General features: G+C 36.5%; 1 protein-coding gene across 1 annotated transcript in view; it reads left to right on the forward strand.

Moving 5' to 3' along the window:
* LOC134538441 (putative hydroxypyruvate isomerase) overlaps positions 1–16,595 on the forward strand; it is a 61,759-nt gene that overhangs the window by 21,640 nt on the left and 23,524 nt on the right. The window contains exon 3 of the mRNA XM_063379768.1: positions 12,707–12,879. Coding sequence (XP_063235838.1) covers positions 12,707–12,879 — 173 coding nt within the window. The remainder of the gene's footprint in view (positions 1–12,706; positions 12,880–16,595) is intronic.

The following is a 16,595-nucleotide window of genomic DNA, read 5'->3' on the forward strand; positions in this document are numbered from 1 at the left end:
GTTTGAAAAAATATTAAAGAGAAATTAAAATATATATAATAAAATACTTGAATCGGCCTATCATTAAATTGAAAACATGTTTTAAATTGTACTCAATAACATTTACTGCAAACTTTTGGTTGAAACCATTTAAAAGTACCAGAACGAAAGGAATTCTCTAGGAACACTCGTGCAAAACACAAAAATAACAGGTTATAACTGAACTAATATTTTTATAGTTACATATATTTACATATTTTATATTAACATAATTATATTAAACAGCCCTCATGTGGGCACACAGCTGCACTATTGAGAAATTACTTCCTTACCTATTGTCAGGAAAGCAGAAATCGGACAGTAACATTTAGGAATGAAGAAAATATTTGCAATTTCACGAAAAGTTGCTGACATAAACCATCATAGCAATAAAAGAATAGCATGAGAAATACTGTATGTTTTCACATTTGTATTGCCATGAAAATAAGTTTTGAACGTTGGTTAAAAGTGATGCAGCAAAGCAATAGCGAAAAAATGAAATAACCTAGCATAAAATTTCGTATTCTCCACGGAAAAGTTATTTATTGGAGGTATGACCAAAGCAACACACAGGCTAATTATTACAAGGGAATTTCACAATTTAATTTGAAATTAGTACACGCTAGTTTGGATAAAACATTAATAATTTAGCAGCATGATTGTAATTTTAACACTTCAATGCATATAAATGCTATACTACCAGAAAAAATATATGTATTGAAGTGGCACAAACGAAATTTCAAAACACTAAACTCGAAGAGCAACCCTTTTTTTGTATAATTTCTTAATACTGTAACAACAACTACAGTATTATACAAACATAACTTGTAGAACATTAAACACAAAATTCATTAGCCCTACATTTATCTTAATATGATAATACATCCACACATACTTTACAAATTTTTTATTATCTTATTACTTATTTTGTTACACTGTAACACAATACCACTCACTGGTTGTGGTGTCTAGTGCACTGCACTATGCACATTAGTTGCAAAAAGATAAAATATCAGTTAGTGAAAAAAATTAATATGTGTCATGATATACACAACCCATGAATAGCTGACATTTACTTTTGGCAGAATCATAAATAGGAATACAAAATAATAAAATTATTTTAAAACTAATATATTAATTAAACACAAATAAATAAATACCATGTATTCCTAAATTCAGTATTTACGTTTAACCGAAATAACATTCAGGTTTTTCCTATCTATCGTGGCGAGATACGATGAGCCATAGGTGTACCCAAGGGGGGGGGGGGGGGGTGTTTTGGGGGGTCACCCCCCCCCTCCCCCGAAATAAGGCAAGAAAATTATGAACACTAATGTCATTCGAGCTCAATTTCTAAACACAGAGCAACGAGAGAAATAACGTCACCAAGCAGTCCAATTGGTAAGTAAACGTAAACAAATTTGAATTGCAGCGGTTGGTTCATGATAGGTCAATCTAAATTCTCAAATCGCGGTGATTGGTCTATGGAATAATCAGTTCAACTCTACTTTGATTATGTTTTAGATTTGCTTAGTAGAATTGGGCATTGAGTAACAGTAGTGATTGCGACTTAATTTCATACAAAACTCTATAAAACTGTTAAAACGTTGGAGGGGGGTGGATGGGACGTTTTTTGGTCGTTGGTTTTGTCAAGTCAGGTACTTTCATTTAAATACTGTACATCTGTACGTATAACACGAAGAAAAAAGTTTGATTATCGCAAGGTGTGTAATTTTAAACGACTGTTACAAACATTGAAAAGCTGAAATGTAAATTTCTCGCCTCAGATGAAAGGGACCTCGTTGAGTGCAACGTGGTATGAAGTTGTGTTTGAGTCAGTAGCTTAATGGCCTCAACTTAATGTGTAGGTGTTTTTAGCGAATATTGTAAAAGAACAATATAATTTAATATATATTATACTAGCTGCCCGACCCAGCTTTGCACGGCTATACTAATGGGGGAAAAATGAGACTAAATATCCCATTTACAGTAATAATAAATGAAACATAATGCAATTAATTTTGACAAAAATTTATTACAATGCTTTGTAATGTACCGGAGAGAAAACGAGTAGCACCGATGGTTTCCAGATTCTCGAGCACGCAACGTACAACTGATGTATGCCCTACCCGTACTTCGCTACGGCAGTCTACAGACAGAACACTTGCACCGCTCATTATACATGCCCCTCCTTGTGGGTACGCCACTGTCGCACCTCGAATGGAAAAAAAAAAATCAAAGCAATGCTCGTTGCCATGGAGATGCAGAAGGCATAAACAATGCAAAATCCCGCTGTCCCACTGTTGCCCGGGCTTAACCACCCTTGGGAGTTGATTTTCGGAAAACGTCATTCTGCATAACATGAGGAACATTACTGTCAAGTTCAAGTCTGTAGGATATAAAATTGAAAAAAAGGGCAATTTTTGATATTTAAAGTCCCCGTAAAATTTCAACGGTGATGAGGACTGCACTAACAGTGAATCAGTTGTTGCCATAAAGAAGAATGAAGCATCAACAAAGCAACAGCCGTTGCCATGGTGATTTTCTACCAAAACTGGAATTTTGATTTTTTACACCCCCAAAACTCCCTTCGGAAAATCATATCTTAGTGAGCGTCTAAATACATCACAAAATGAGTAACTATGCCTAGTTTCAATCGGTTGAAAGATTTCAAGTCATTCGTAATGAGTCAGTCAGTGATATTTCGCACAAATATATTTTTAAATTTAAATAATTTTACATAAAATAATAATTAAATCTATACAGAAATATGCCTCGAATTGAAAAAAAAAAATTGATCCAAGCGATGCCCGTTGCCATGAAGACGCAGAAGGCATAAACAATGCAAAATCCCGTTGTCATGGAGATGGAGTACCCACTCTTGCCAGTGCTTAACCACCCTGGGAGCTGATTTTCAAAAAACCCTGTCATTAATCGAAATAAAATGTAGCCTATATATATAAAGTTGGACAAAGTTACAAATATTTGTGCGAAATTTCATTAAAATCAATGAAGTAGTTTCGGAAATTAGCTCGGACAAACATTGTGACACGAGATTTTTATATATAAAGATTTAATTCTGTTCTGCTACACAGCCTGAATTACAACAGCCCGTCGCATCCGAGCGTCATCCGTTCGTCCGTCAGCCGCCAAGCGATATACAACTTCACTTCACTGCTTAGATTTTGGCCTTGAGCGGTATCCGTTTAGCCAGAAATATCAATTTCATTATTCTTTTTCATCATCTTTTATTGCAAGTGTAAATTTTGAATAAGTCTCAATTTTACTCCCATGCCTTACCCGGGACTCGAACCCAGAACCTCTCCCACCATAAGCCGGTGTGCATCCGACTACGCTACGGAGGTCGGCTGGCGATTTACAACACTCCGCTCGTCCGTCATAATGTTTCTCCATGTCAATGCTGACAACTGTTGAGAAAGCTTAACAATTTGGGGGAAAAAATTATCATATGTAATTACATATATTACTTAAACAATTATGTAAAGTAAGTAGGTACTTGAAACTCATTAAACTCATGGTGTTTATTTTGGTATGTATTTTCACATTTCCAGAGTTACCATACATAATTATAATACTTCCGTGACTTAGACCATTTTTGTTTCAATAAAGAGCTTTCAAAATGTGTCTAAACGTAAGCTAAGAAATGATTTTGGAATCAGCTAAACAATTAAATAAACTTTAATACATTTTAATATAATATTTTATATGCAAACACCTAGAAGACATTAGGAGGTTATAGTTTCATCCGTTCACCCATCAAAACTATAAAGTTACCAAGCTTTAGACGGACGAGTGGATGACATTTTTCAGTCCATGTTATTGGGTGCAGGTCACGTAATTAACATGACGGATGGACGGGGCTATTGTAATTCCGGCCGTCAACTTATTAGGAATAAGTTTGTAAAGTGCGTACGTAAATTTGTTAACTAATTTATATATATATATATATATATATATATATAAATATAAATATAAATATAAATATAAATATATATATATACACACACACATACACACACACACATCTTTTTGGTTTTTTTTGTAGGTATTTTAATATTGTAATGTGAACTTACTTAAGTTAATAGAAAGAAAAATTACGTACAAATTACATATCAACAATAGCCCAGGTTAAAAAATGAAATTTGAGACTATTCTATTTATTTACTCAAGAAATAATTAATTTTTGGTGTTTATGGAGTTTTTCTTAAAAATCTGGAAGAACACCCCCCAAAAAAAATTTCTGGGTACGCCTATGCGATGAGCACACCGTTAAAAATGTACAAATAAATTTACGTTTAGAATGTTTGCTAGCTCATCAATTTAATCAATTGTCCGGTAGAACTTGAGATCTATTATAGTCTTAATATATGTAAGTCAGTTGTGTATTTGAATGTTCATATGATTGTGCCATTTAACACTTCAAAGAGGCTAATGAAATTATTCAATATGATATTTAAGAGTGGCGGGTTAAAGTTTATTAACGTAATATCAATGCAATCAAAATATCGCTCGCAAATGTTAATATGTTGCGTGGCGTCGGTATAGGCTAGCGTTAGTGACAAAGCATTAACAAAATGGCCATACCTGGACGGACGATTTATTCTTACGTTAATAACGTAAAATTTTTGAATGATGGTTCGCAACTTATTATATCATCAGCCTTATGATGATATCAGGTATCTTTTGTAAATCTAAAAATAGTAATCAATAATTATATTTTAATAGTGCAGAAATACTAAGTTTATCTTCATCACTTCCTTATTAATAAGAGCATGCATTTTCTGCGAAAAGATTTCGAGACTAGCTGAGAGTTAAAACACTAGTATTGTCTATGTTTCATGACTTGTTCAGTTTCGTTCAAGCACATGCTTACTATTAGTACATGAATCACAGCCATACAGTGCGGGAGAAAAAGCGTTCTGATCTGCACTGTGAAATAGGGCTGTCTTCTCTTGCAGGCGGCCACCAGTCACAAGGAGGAAACCGTTGGCGTGGGCATACCTTTTTGCGGTCTAATGGGCATTCAAATTTTTTCGCGAACTTCATGGCCCTACTTATTAGTCGAGAATAAATTAATTTTTGGATAAGTGATTGTTCTACGGAAATGTGTCTTTTTCGTTAGGCATTAAGAAACATTTAATTACAATGTTCCTGAGACCTTTACCCATTTGTCTAACATTTTTAATAATAGGTGTTGCTTTAACTCGCCCTTGTTTCTCCACTCTTGATGTCTGTACCAAATTTGCCAACGATTTCTTACTTTTAACACCATTATTCATTTTCTTGATAAAAAAAAGTTGGTTGTCTGTAAAGTCGGTTTATGGACGATAGTTTAACGTGACAACGTCATAACAAAACATTGATGAAATGATTGCATACTGTTATGAATAAAATTGAAACATTGTTATTGAATGATCACTATTTTGTATGGATACAAAGAAGGAGTGAAATGAAATCTACAATTTAATTGATAAATTTACTTTTATTTGCACTCATTAATTCAAATATATTTATTACTTTAATGAAGAGATTATATTAACTATAACTTTTATACATGTTTGCTATTTAACTTCTTCCAATCTGTGTTATTCTGTTATGGATAGGACGATGATAGGAAAAGTAGGAAACGAATGGGAGTGTTTCAAGTTTAATGTGCCTCGAAAAAGTCAAATTGATGGTTGTTCCAATCGAGTGGAAGAGAGATATATGTGGCGCAAGTGCACAATGAGCGTAACGGGACACAGCGTAACGGGACACAGCGTAATGGGACAATGTGCGTTATGGGACACTTTTTTGTGCGTGCAGCCGGTGTCCATCGATTTATTAGACGTTGTCACGTCAATAAAGAGCGTTTTGAACGTTTTCGCCCTTTGCGCCACTTTGGCATTTTGACAGAACCGAAAATGCCGTAGACTGCACTCCAACTCTATCGCTCCGTCTGCAGTTTGGCAACAACGGAGAGGGCGACAACCAGGGAGGGGGCGAGCCCAGCGTCATTTCTGATAATCGGCTGTGAACACGAGAGAATGGTGTCAAAGATAAAGATAAGAAACGGGAGGGGTGGGAGGTGGGGAGGAGGAAAGGGACGACGGAGGCAGCGCTATCCTACAGGCAACAGTTGAACTTTTTTCTCATTCTTGCCCTATGTTTCTGGAAACGAACAACAGATGTGTTAGCATCGGAAATTTATCCTCGTAGCCGAGGGCCTAATAAGCCTTAAGAGTGGTTTCAAGTCCTATCCCAAGTGAGGAAAACACTATGTTTTTTTTTTAAATTTCTTTGTTACATCAATTAATTTTTTAACAACAGTGATGCAATATATATCTATACTATAATAAAACAGTAGTTTTTTTTTCTGTCTGTCTGTTTGTACGCGGTGTTCTACAAAACTACTATACGAATTTTAATGGGGTTTTCAAGTTAACTTGAGCATAGCAGAGAAAGAAATATAAGCTTTATTTCATCAAAATCGGCTCAAGGAAAGAAAAGAAATCTTAATTTTATGACATACAATATAATCAATATAAGAAGCCATTAAGTTTTGCTATTGTAAGGAACTATGTAGAGAGTAAGAAAAAATAATGATCCTGACAGTTTGTAGTGTCACCATATTTGTTTCAATTTTCAATACCCTTTTTGTATATTACAATTTAAATTGCAGAAAAAAATCATGTTTCATAGACACATAAATAGTGAGTGTTGTCATTTCTCTATGTCCACGAGGTCTCGCCGCGTCAATTTTCTCCTTGGGGCGAACCCGTCCGCTTAATTATATTAAATAAACAACCTTTATCGTTGAATGATTTATTTCATGAAAATCTGCTCTCATAAAGACAATAATGAATCACCAACATATTCGATAACAAGAAATTGTGATATGGTGTCATTTCTCTATGCCCACGAGGTCTCGCCGTGTCAATTTTCTCCTTGGGGCGAACCCGTCCGCTAAATTAAATTAAATAAACCTTTAATCGTTGAATGATTTATTTCATGAAAATCTGCTCTCATAAAGACACTAATGTATCACCGACATGTTCGATAACAAGAAATTGTGATATGGCAAAAGTGTTACAAGATTGTTCTCTAATCGTTTCGGATGAATGCACGATGGCGAATAAAAAAGCAGTTGAAGCTGTGGACAGGACACTACGGGACATTAGGCGCGATGAAAGGCCAATTGGGAATGTCACACTACCCTTTTCTGGAGATTTTCGGCAAACTCTACCAGTTGTAAGTCGAGGGACTAGAGCCGATGAAATCAAAGCTTCACTGAAGAATTCTTACCTCTGGCCTCAAATAAAAAAACTGCAATTAACAATTAACATGAGAGCACAGCTGGGTGGTAATTCTCATGCGCAAGAATTTTCCGGTGTTCTATTAAAAGTTGGAGAAGGTGCCCTCCCTGAGCAACACGGTCAGGTGACGCTTCCAGAAATACTTGGCAGAGTCGTAACTTCGGAAGACGAACCCATAAGTTCGGTATTCGGGGATCTGTAAAACATACAAAATCAGGAACATACGTGGTTATGTGAACGTGCCATACTCACTCCAAGAAATGACCAAGCTGCTGCAATCAATGAAAAAATTTTAAACGATTTGAATGGGGCTGAAGTGGTTTTCACATCGTTTAACAGCGTCCTTAATCAGGACGACGCCACTAATCATCCAGTTGAGTTTTTGAGTTCTCTCACTGCAAGTGGTCTTCCTGTTCACAAAATTGTTCTCAAAGTCGGTGTTCCAATAATGCTTCATAGGAACCTTACTCCCCCAAAATTGTGCAATAGAACCCGACTTAAACTACAACGAAATATAATCGAAGCTGAGATTCTTACAGGATGTGGCTCAGGTGAAACTGTTTTCATACCACGCATACCGATCATCCCGAATAACTTCCCGTTCGGTTTCAAGCGCACACCGTTTCCAATAGCAGTTTGTTTCGCGATGACAATAAATAAGTCTCAGGGTCAGAGCCTTAAGGCAGCTGGTGTCGACTTAAGGTCTGATTGTTTTTCCCACGGCCAGATGTATGTGGCTTGCTCGCGGGTCAGTAATGCAGACAATCTTTACATTCTAGCTCAAAATGGGAAAACAGTAAATGTGGTTTACAAAGAAATTTTATGAAGTGTCTTCCCAACATTACATTTTAAGGATAAACATATTTACCCAAAATTTAGGTAGTAACATATTTTTATTGTAATGACTGAAATAGAGATGAGAACAATTATCATTTGTGAACATAAGAAAACTACTACAACTGTATCAACTGTTATGTTATAATGTTTAAATTTCTAAATGGTGCAAGATAATACAAAATTCAATGCGAAAAAAGTCGTGGGCAGCAGCTACGTTTAGTTATAGGTATAGGACTATGCATTCTGATTTTTCATATACTGCATGGATGCGAATATGTAAGAATAATCTATCTATCTTACTATAGTAAAACAGTAGTTCTTTTTCTGTCTGTCTGTCTGTTTGTACGCGGTTTTCTACACAACTACTATAAGAATTTTAATGGGGTCTTGCGTATAACAGTCATTACTTAATTATTTGCCTTCAATGCAGTTACCTTATTTTATGTCCAGCGAAGCGGGCGGGTTTGGCTAGTATATATATATAATGATGATGAAAACACTTAACTTTGCATAACCGCCAGTTAACTGGAACATAAATTTTTGAAAATAAAACCACAGCAGAATAGGTCGTATCGTAGTTTTTCATACAGGTTCGGTCACTGCATTGAATTTTTTTTCAGTTTTCAGAAAGCTATTGGTAAGCTTCATGCGAAACTCTTTCCATCCGAAGAATATTGCATGCTTTGTGCTCAAACCACCTTTACCTTTGTTTATAAAACACTCCTGAGATGTTGCCATGCTAGTTTCCATCAGACAGACCTGTGCCAAGGTAGGTAGGTAGGTAGGTAGGTAGGTAGGTAGGTAGGTAGGTAGGTAGGTAGGTAGGTAGGTAGATAGATAGCTGGTAGTTTGGTGATTAGTTGAAAGTATTTGCAAACGTTTTGCACATGAACTAGCCTCAGGATGATAACTAGGCACTCCGTTGTTATTTACATGTTCATTCTGCAATGCCATATCTTTTCCCTTGCCATTGTCAGTAAACATTTAATTATAATTTTACAATAAAAATTTAATATTTTGGTTCATCATCAACTGCTTCCAGCCTGTGGCCGGGTTAGTAAAGTTAAATACCTCTATCTTCCTATGTCCCTCTGTCCCTCCACCATTCCTCCTCTACATTCTTCTCCTCCCTCCTGCACTTTAACTATCTGGTATTACCACACCTTCCTTGGTTGTATTTGGGGCATTCTCCTAGGCAGCCTCTCATCTCCCATTCTTGGTACATGGCCATACCATCTCATTCAAGTCCAGTACGCCTGCTCTTGTTTGCACCGGCTCATTCCTCATCTGTCTCACCTCGTGACTGCTAACATACTCCTGGCCGAGGATACCCGCTAGACTATTCATCCAGACTCAATGCCGAGTGTCGGGCTACGAAAGATAATCTGACTCCCTATAGGGTCCAACATGTTCGGACGGAGGAGACCTTGTAGTAGGAGGGTATTTGAACCCCCTGGAAGAGGAAATGCTATCCCTCCCACCATTACTGGCGGTAGGCTGAAGATAACTGACATCAACAATGACTCATGATTAGGGACAAGATTATATGGTGAATTACGGTAAAACAAACAACAATGAAAAGCTTGTCAATACATCATAAAACTAATTTGCATTTTCAATCAAAATTTAACTCTAATTAAATATTAGCATGAACATTTACCACAATTTACAAAAAAAAAAAGATTGGAGAAAAAGTTTACTCTTTTTTAATCCCGCAGCTGTTATTAGTTACTCATTTTTACATTACCATGTTAGTACATTTTTCAAACACCGAAATATTTAACATATTTATTTTATTTGTTCTGAAAAGTTAGACATGCTTATTACAAATCATTATATTGAAAAAAAAGTGCATCATGTATCAGTAAAAATGACACTGTTTTAAAAAAAAAATTGTAATGGAACTTTTAGGAATCAAATTTGTTCAGTAATAGGTTATCTTTTTTAATAAACATTTTATAAAAAAAAACCAAATCTCCTGTTTTAAAAACAAAATTGGTCTGAAAATAAAACCATAAAATCTTATCTCAACTCATGATCAGATAGTAGCAGGCATGGATGAGGCGTCTCTAGTGGCTGCTACACAGCCCCACTTGATAGCCTCAACAGCCCGGTGTAGGCTGCTACAGGCATAGTGAGCCGGCAACCGAAACTACTTGAGTGAATTATTGAAATGCCGGATGTATAATGTTTTAATTAAACTATTTGAATATACATATAAACAGAGTTCAACTATAAAAATAATCAGAAGTTATTTTTTGATCATTCACATTACCTTTGATTTATTTTAAATATGGTATTTAATTAATATTTTATTGGTAATTTAGTTTATTTTTATTTATCATAACTAAATGATAATATTTACATTATTAATCCTAACTTTTGTGAAGTATTATCGTATTTAAGACCTTGGTTGTGGAAGTACAGACAGCTACTGTGTCGACACACAGTGGTGTCTGAGCTTGTGGGTACAAATCTGGTGTGCTGTTTCGACCTTCGCTGTCTTGTGAGTCATGTCGAACCAAAGAGCGCACAGCAAACTTATACCTTGGCATCAGGCGAGCGTCTAGACCCGCACACTGCCTGATGCCTCGACCGCATGGTGACGAGTGACTCATGTCTTGTGGCCAGCTAGAGCTGTTACGAACCTCAATGCTTGTTGTGATTTGTGAACACCTTAGTGCGCACAAATTTTTGTTTTGTTTTGTCACATTGTCACATGGGATCTTTTATTGCAAGTTGTTTTTTGGGTTTTGCAGCATTTGTTGATGTTAAGTTATGTATTATTATATTTAAAGTTATTTTAATTGTGTTTTATTATCCAGTTTAGCATTGTTTATGGGAAAATATAGCAAAACATAGATTGAAAGTATGCCGATAAGGAGTGAGTCCTGTTCAGAATTATCTAGTTAAGATTGTAGAACGCTAAGTTAAATTTAACATTTATCAGTTACCCATCATACGGTGGTTTGCTATAAATTTACAAAAAATTTGAATGTAGTTTTGGTACCCTTCTTTCAAAATAATTGGTACCATTTTCAGTGCATGGATGCAAGTCAAAGAGTGTTGTGTTTCAATGTTAATTCAACACAGGGTGAAAAGATGCACAATGAACTAAAATTTTTTACTCTGTTTACTTGACTCTTAAGATACCCATTCTAAGAGACTTTTTTTTTTGAGCATCATTCAAGGATCTTAAAGTAAATGTTTACCAATAAATTTAAGATGGACTTCAACAACTTAAGTATAGAAAACATTTATGTAGTAAAGGTGAATTTTGTTACAGTAAGTGGTGTTGTTTTGAATGAGTTGAGTCACTTTAGTCTGAATAACCCAGAGAAAACAAAAGTTGAGGTATACCAGGGTTTCTACCATTCTTTAGAGGTTTTTAGAACCTTTTTATAAAATATTTTTATTAGTTTTTCAAATCATATTTTTTTATTTAATATAGATAATAAGCATAATTGAACTTAATATAAAATATTAACAATCGTAGGAATGTACAGATTTTTATGTTAGAAATGTAAAACCATTTCAGAGAGGATTTTCGCATAATTTAATGGACAGTCTCCAACTATTTTTGTTTACTGTGTGACTATGAACTGAAGAGAGGCATCAAAAAAAAAAGAAGCTAAGTTGGTAAAATTCTGCTGGAAATTAAAGTTTTATATCTTCTAGTACCGTCTCTGTTTGTTTCTGAACTTTTTTGTAACCAGTTTTTCAAGTTTATAACTTTTTCATAACTTTTGTGGTCTTTAGTATAGAGATCCTCTGTATGGATGGAATTTCTTGAATCCTTTCATAAATGCCAACATGGTTGTACTTCCAATTGGTTGTAACAGTTGTTAATTAATTTAGTGTTAAGAGAGAGAGAAATGAAAATCGACGTGTATTTTCCTCCCTGATGCAGTGTCTACTTGGATGGAATGGGACTGACACTCATTAGAGCCTGCTGCCCTACCCGAGGGACGGGCTTGTCTTTCTGGCCAGCCTGAAGAGTGCTTGAGACGAGATGGGGCAGCAACGGAATGAATTGGTGGGGGAAGCGGGAGTACCCAGAGAAAACCCACAGCTCATGGGGCAACGTCCGACACATTTCCCACTTGTGAAAAATCTCTGCTGGGAATTGCACCCTGGTTGCCTTGGTGGAAGGTGAGTGATCAGCTAATTGACCACCGTGCCTATGTTAATCACAGTAAGCCTTGCAAAGGAGACCTTAATGTAATACTAGCTAAAGTACTCATACTTCACTATGGCAACTCTTCGCACAGCTCATTTTACATGTCCGTCCTCGAGTTTGTGACAATGCCGCACTTCGAACGGAAAAAAATTAAACAATGAAATAGCTGTTGCAGTGGAGATGCAGAAGCTAAGTTCCATCAAGAAGTATCAAAATTCTGCTTTTAATGGGTGGTTTTCTTGTAATCTCACGTAGACAACGGTGACCCTTCTCGTGTCTTGAAGGTCAAGTGTGCAAAATTTCATCAAGGTTGGAGTAAAACTGTAGATTTGTATGAGAAACAAACATTTTGCAGAGTGCACGTGATGGCGGGGTATGTCCCCGAGGTGAGTGAAGAGCACAACAAAGTGTACGAGAAGAACATCCGGTACGCAGCAGCACAGTTCGAAGCTACGAATATCATCGGCCTCATCGAACCCATCAACTCTTACTCTGTCCCGAACTACTTCCTCAACAGTTACGACAGAGGTGAGCCAGTTGCTGGAATCATGCTTTATTACTGTTATTCTCACTTGTTCAGTTTTATTTTTCTTTGATTCGACATGTTCGGACCACTGCCTTGTCGGATAATCGGAACATCAATACCATAACATAAATACCAAAGAAAACATATTATACAGTAGAGTGGTATTTAAAACACGTTGCAATAGCTGCTTTGTAGAAAGAAACTCTACAGATGAGTCTTGATCTTCCTCAAAAATTTTTATGGAAATGCAGCCCGCTATATACTGTACTAAATAAAAATGACTGCAACAATAAATTTTGAGTGAAATAAAAATGGTCAAGGTCAACAGCCAGAACACATGACTGTCTGAGGGATTGCTCCCCTTTTATTTGTTAACCCAGCCCTCTTAGCCGTCAGGCCCTGCTGGCCTGGGGCCCCCACGGGCTTGGATACGGATACGCCGTATACGCGTAACAGGAGAGGTGTTAGATCTCCGGCTATGTCCAGAGGCTGAGGCTACCCATCCCAGCATAGACACCACCGTCACCCCCTGCATCACTCAGCTAACCAGACAGTTGGCTGAGTCTTGAGCCCTAAGACTTTACCAGCACTGCCGGTGCCTTCCCCGATCTCCCTTATCACGCTGGGACCCCTCAAAACACCCAATGAACCCCGTGGTCCGGTGGAGGCCTATCCAGGCTAGCACCGGAGCTGTGTCGTCGCTCACCACGTCGACTCCGCATCGGACTAGGGAACCCTCGGAGCCTGCTCCAAGCGATCGGAGTGAAATAATAATGCAGGTGGTCAAGATTAACAGTCAGAATACACCTGGAAAACTCCGAATGAGAGGGGCTCAATTGGGTTAGGTTACAGAACGTGCCAGATTACAGAACACGCCAGATCACATAATGTGCCAGATCACATAATGTGCCAGATTACAGAATATGCCGAACTATAGAATGTCAGACTGAAGACCTTTCACTGTAATGATAAATTTCACGCAAGATTTTTATAGTATGCCTACACATTCTTATCTATACTAATATTATAAAGCTGAAGAGTTTGTTTGTTTGTTTGAACGCGCTAATCTCAGGAACCACTGGTCCGATTTTAAAAATTCTTTCAGTATTGGATAGTGCATTTATCGAGGAAGGCTATAGGCTGTATTATATTATCAATAACATTAGGGATCCTTACTAAAAGTCCAATAAGGTAACCCAAAGTGTAAAAAAATGACCCGAAAAAATCCTTACATGGCATGTGCTGCGAAACCTATTGATTATAGAACAAAACAATGTACTACCACTTTGCAGAACATATAATTGTCTTCAAAAAATATCGCGTAACCATATGTCTAACTATTGTAGTTATCTCACAATTAGTGTTTTCTTTTATTTTTTTAAATAATTAAAATGCCATCGCTTCAAAAACTCTTTATTGTGTACCTTGGTATTAATCCTTATCAAAATAAATTACTGCATATCCAAGACGAATTCAATACCTTTCTAGAACTTTTTGAATTATTCAATTCGGACGTTTCATTCAAAAGATATCGCAATATTTAAAATGTTAGTATTAGTGTTGTAGCCAAATAAGTATTAAGTATTGCACGCGCATGTATGACTAGCATTGAAGACCTAATCTCTAAAGTGTACCCAGATGTAGTTCATATAGAAAACAAAGACTACCAGTGGATGTGTCAAAGGGCAATATTGGCAGCTAGAAACAGTAGCGTTGACGACATCAATAACATGATACTGGGTAAACTTCCAGGAGATAGAGTGAACTACAGGTCCATTGATAAAGTAATGGATCAAGAAGATGCGGTACATTATCCACAAGAATTTTTAAATTCTTTAAATCCGAGTGGCCTTTCCTCACATTCACTCAAATTAAAAACTGGCTGTCCAATTGTGCTGCTAAGGAATCTTAAACCACCAAATTTATGGAACGGAACCAGACTCCAAGTAAAATTCCTTCGCGATAACGTGATTGGTGCTACAGTATTGACTGGTCCAGCAGTAGAGCTAACAGTGCTGATACCTCGCATACCTATGATACCAACGGATTTGCCTTTTCACTTTAAGCGAATTCAATTTCCGGTGAAGGTATCGTTTGCAGTAACAATTAATAAGGCCCAGGGACAAACATTTAAGTACGTAGGAATAGATTTACGCCAAGAGTGTTTTTCGCACGGGCAACTATATGTTGCTCTGTCAAGATCTGGTTCGGGAGAAAATCAATTTCTACTTCTGCCGGAAGACAAAACTAAAAATATAGTTTACGCAGAAGTACTTTAATATACCATTGGTTATGAGTGTTTTGAGAATAACCTTAAACTGTGCATCTACCATATTATCTCAGAAAGTCACAATACCCCCCAACAAAGTCCACGCGGACAAAGTCGCGGGCACTGCTATAGAGCATCCCACTCTTAGATTGCACTGTGGAAGTAAATGGGCGCATTCTCTCTCTCTCTAACACACGCCGATTGCCGTTAGCGCTGTCCTTGTTTCTTCGTGCGTTGTTGCCAAATATCAAACGAAATTAAAATTTTAATTTTTGGACCAAGCTTTTTTTCATATTGTATAGCATCGAAATATGCATCAGTCAATGCTTATTTTGAATACTTAACAATATTTTAAGTGTCCGAAAAAATTAAAAAACATAACTTATTCACTGCGAACTGTTTTGAAGTATTCCGAGATGTTTCACATCAAAAAAAATAACCTACATGTGTATTTCATTCAGATTTTTTTTATTAATAAATTAATGCCTTAGGACACCACCGAACAAATGTTAAGACAAAAACTATACAGGTTTCACTTAAATAATTTTTTTAATATATTGAAATGCATTTTCTCACAAAATGACACATCAAAAAGTTGACCAGCGAAAAACGTTTTTTCTATTAAAGATAGATGGGGGACAAAAGCGTGAAAAATGTTCACAATGAATTGAATTAGTTTTTAAAAGCAGTTCCATCTTAATTGCTTCTACAGTTTCCGTGGAAATAGCTATTAAAGATGTGTCTATCACAGTACAAGAGCGCGCTGCAATAGAGGTTTCTCTCACAAGCTGCCGTCGTAAGAGGAAACAGGGTCGTGTGTTTAGATAAGTGGGGTTCTGTCCTGCAAGCAATTTCAAATACATGGCTTCCTTAGTCAACCATGTATTTCCTTAGACACGCATTTCTGAAAACCAGCCTGCCAGTAGTATCGCGTCTCACGACGAAGCAACGCGTTGTGTCCGGTGACTCGTTACAGTTATAATTTTGACAAACAAATTATATATTAACATACGTGATTTTATTTTCTACATTTATTTTTATTACGTACATATAAAATATGGAAGATAGAACACCGAAAAGAAATTATATCGGTAGGCTACACGGGAGGGAGCGCAAGATTGTGTTGAATGTATTTGAGTATTTTTCAAAAAATATGAGTGTGTGCAATGCAATTAAGGAAGCTTACCATTCTTCTGGTCAGCTCTGTGCTACTCTTATGGAAGGGGTATCAACATTGGTCAGCGGTAGCGATAGTGATTAAAAGGTATGTGATGTTATTAATTTCTTAATCAAGTTAACGTTACATTTATCGTATAAATTTCTATGAATGAAATGTGTGTGAACAGATTCTTGTGTGATGGTACAGGCTTTTGTGGTCCGGCCGAAGATGAGCCGCCAGACGAATAACTTAAGCCGAACTACTGGTGTTTCTAGTATTCATTTATTATC

This window comes from Bacillus rossius, chromosome 13 (genome assembly GCF_032445375.1).
Source record: "Bacillus rossius redtenbacheri isolate Brsri chromosome 13, Brsri_v3, whole genome shotgun sequence".
Classification (NCBI taxonomy): domain Eukaryota; kingdom Metazoa; phylum Arthropoda; class Insecta; order Phasmatodea; family Bacillidae; genus Bacillus; species Bacillus rossius.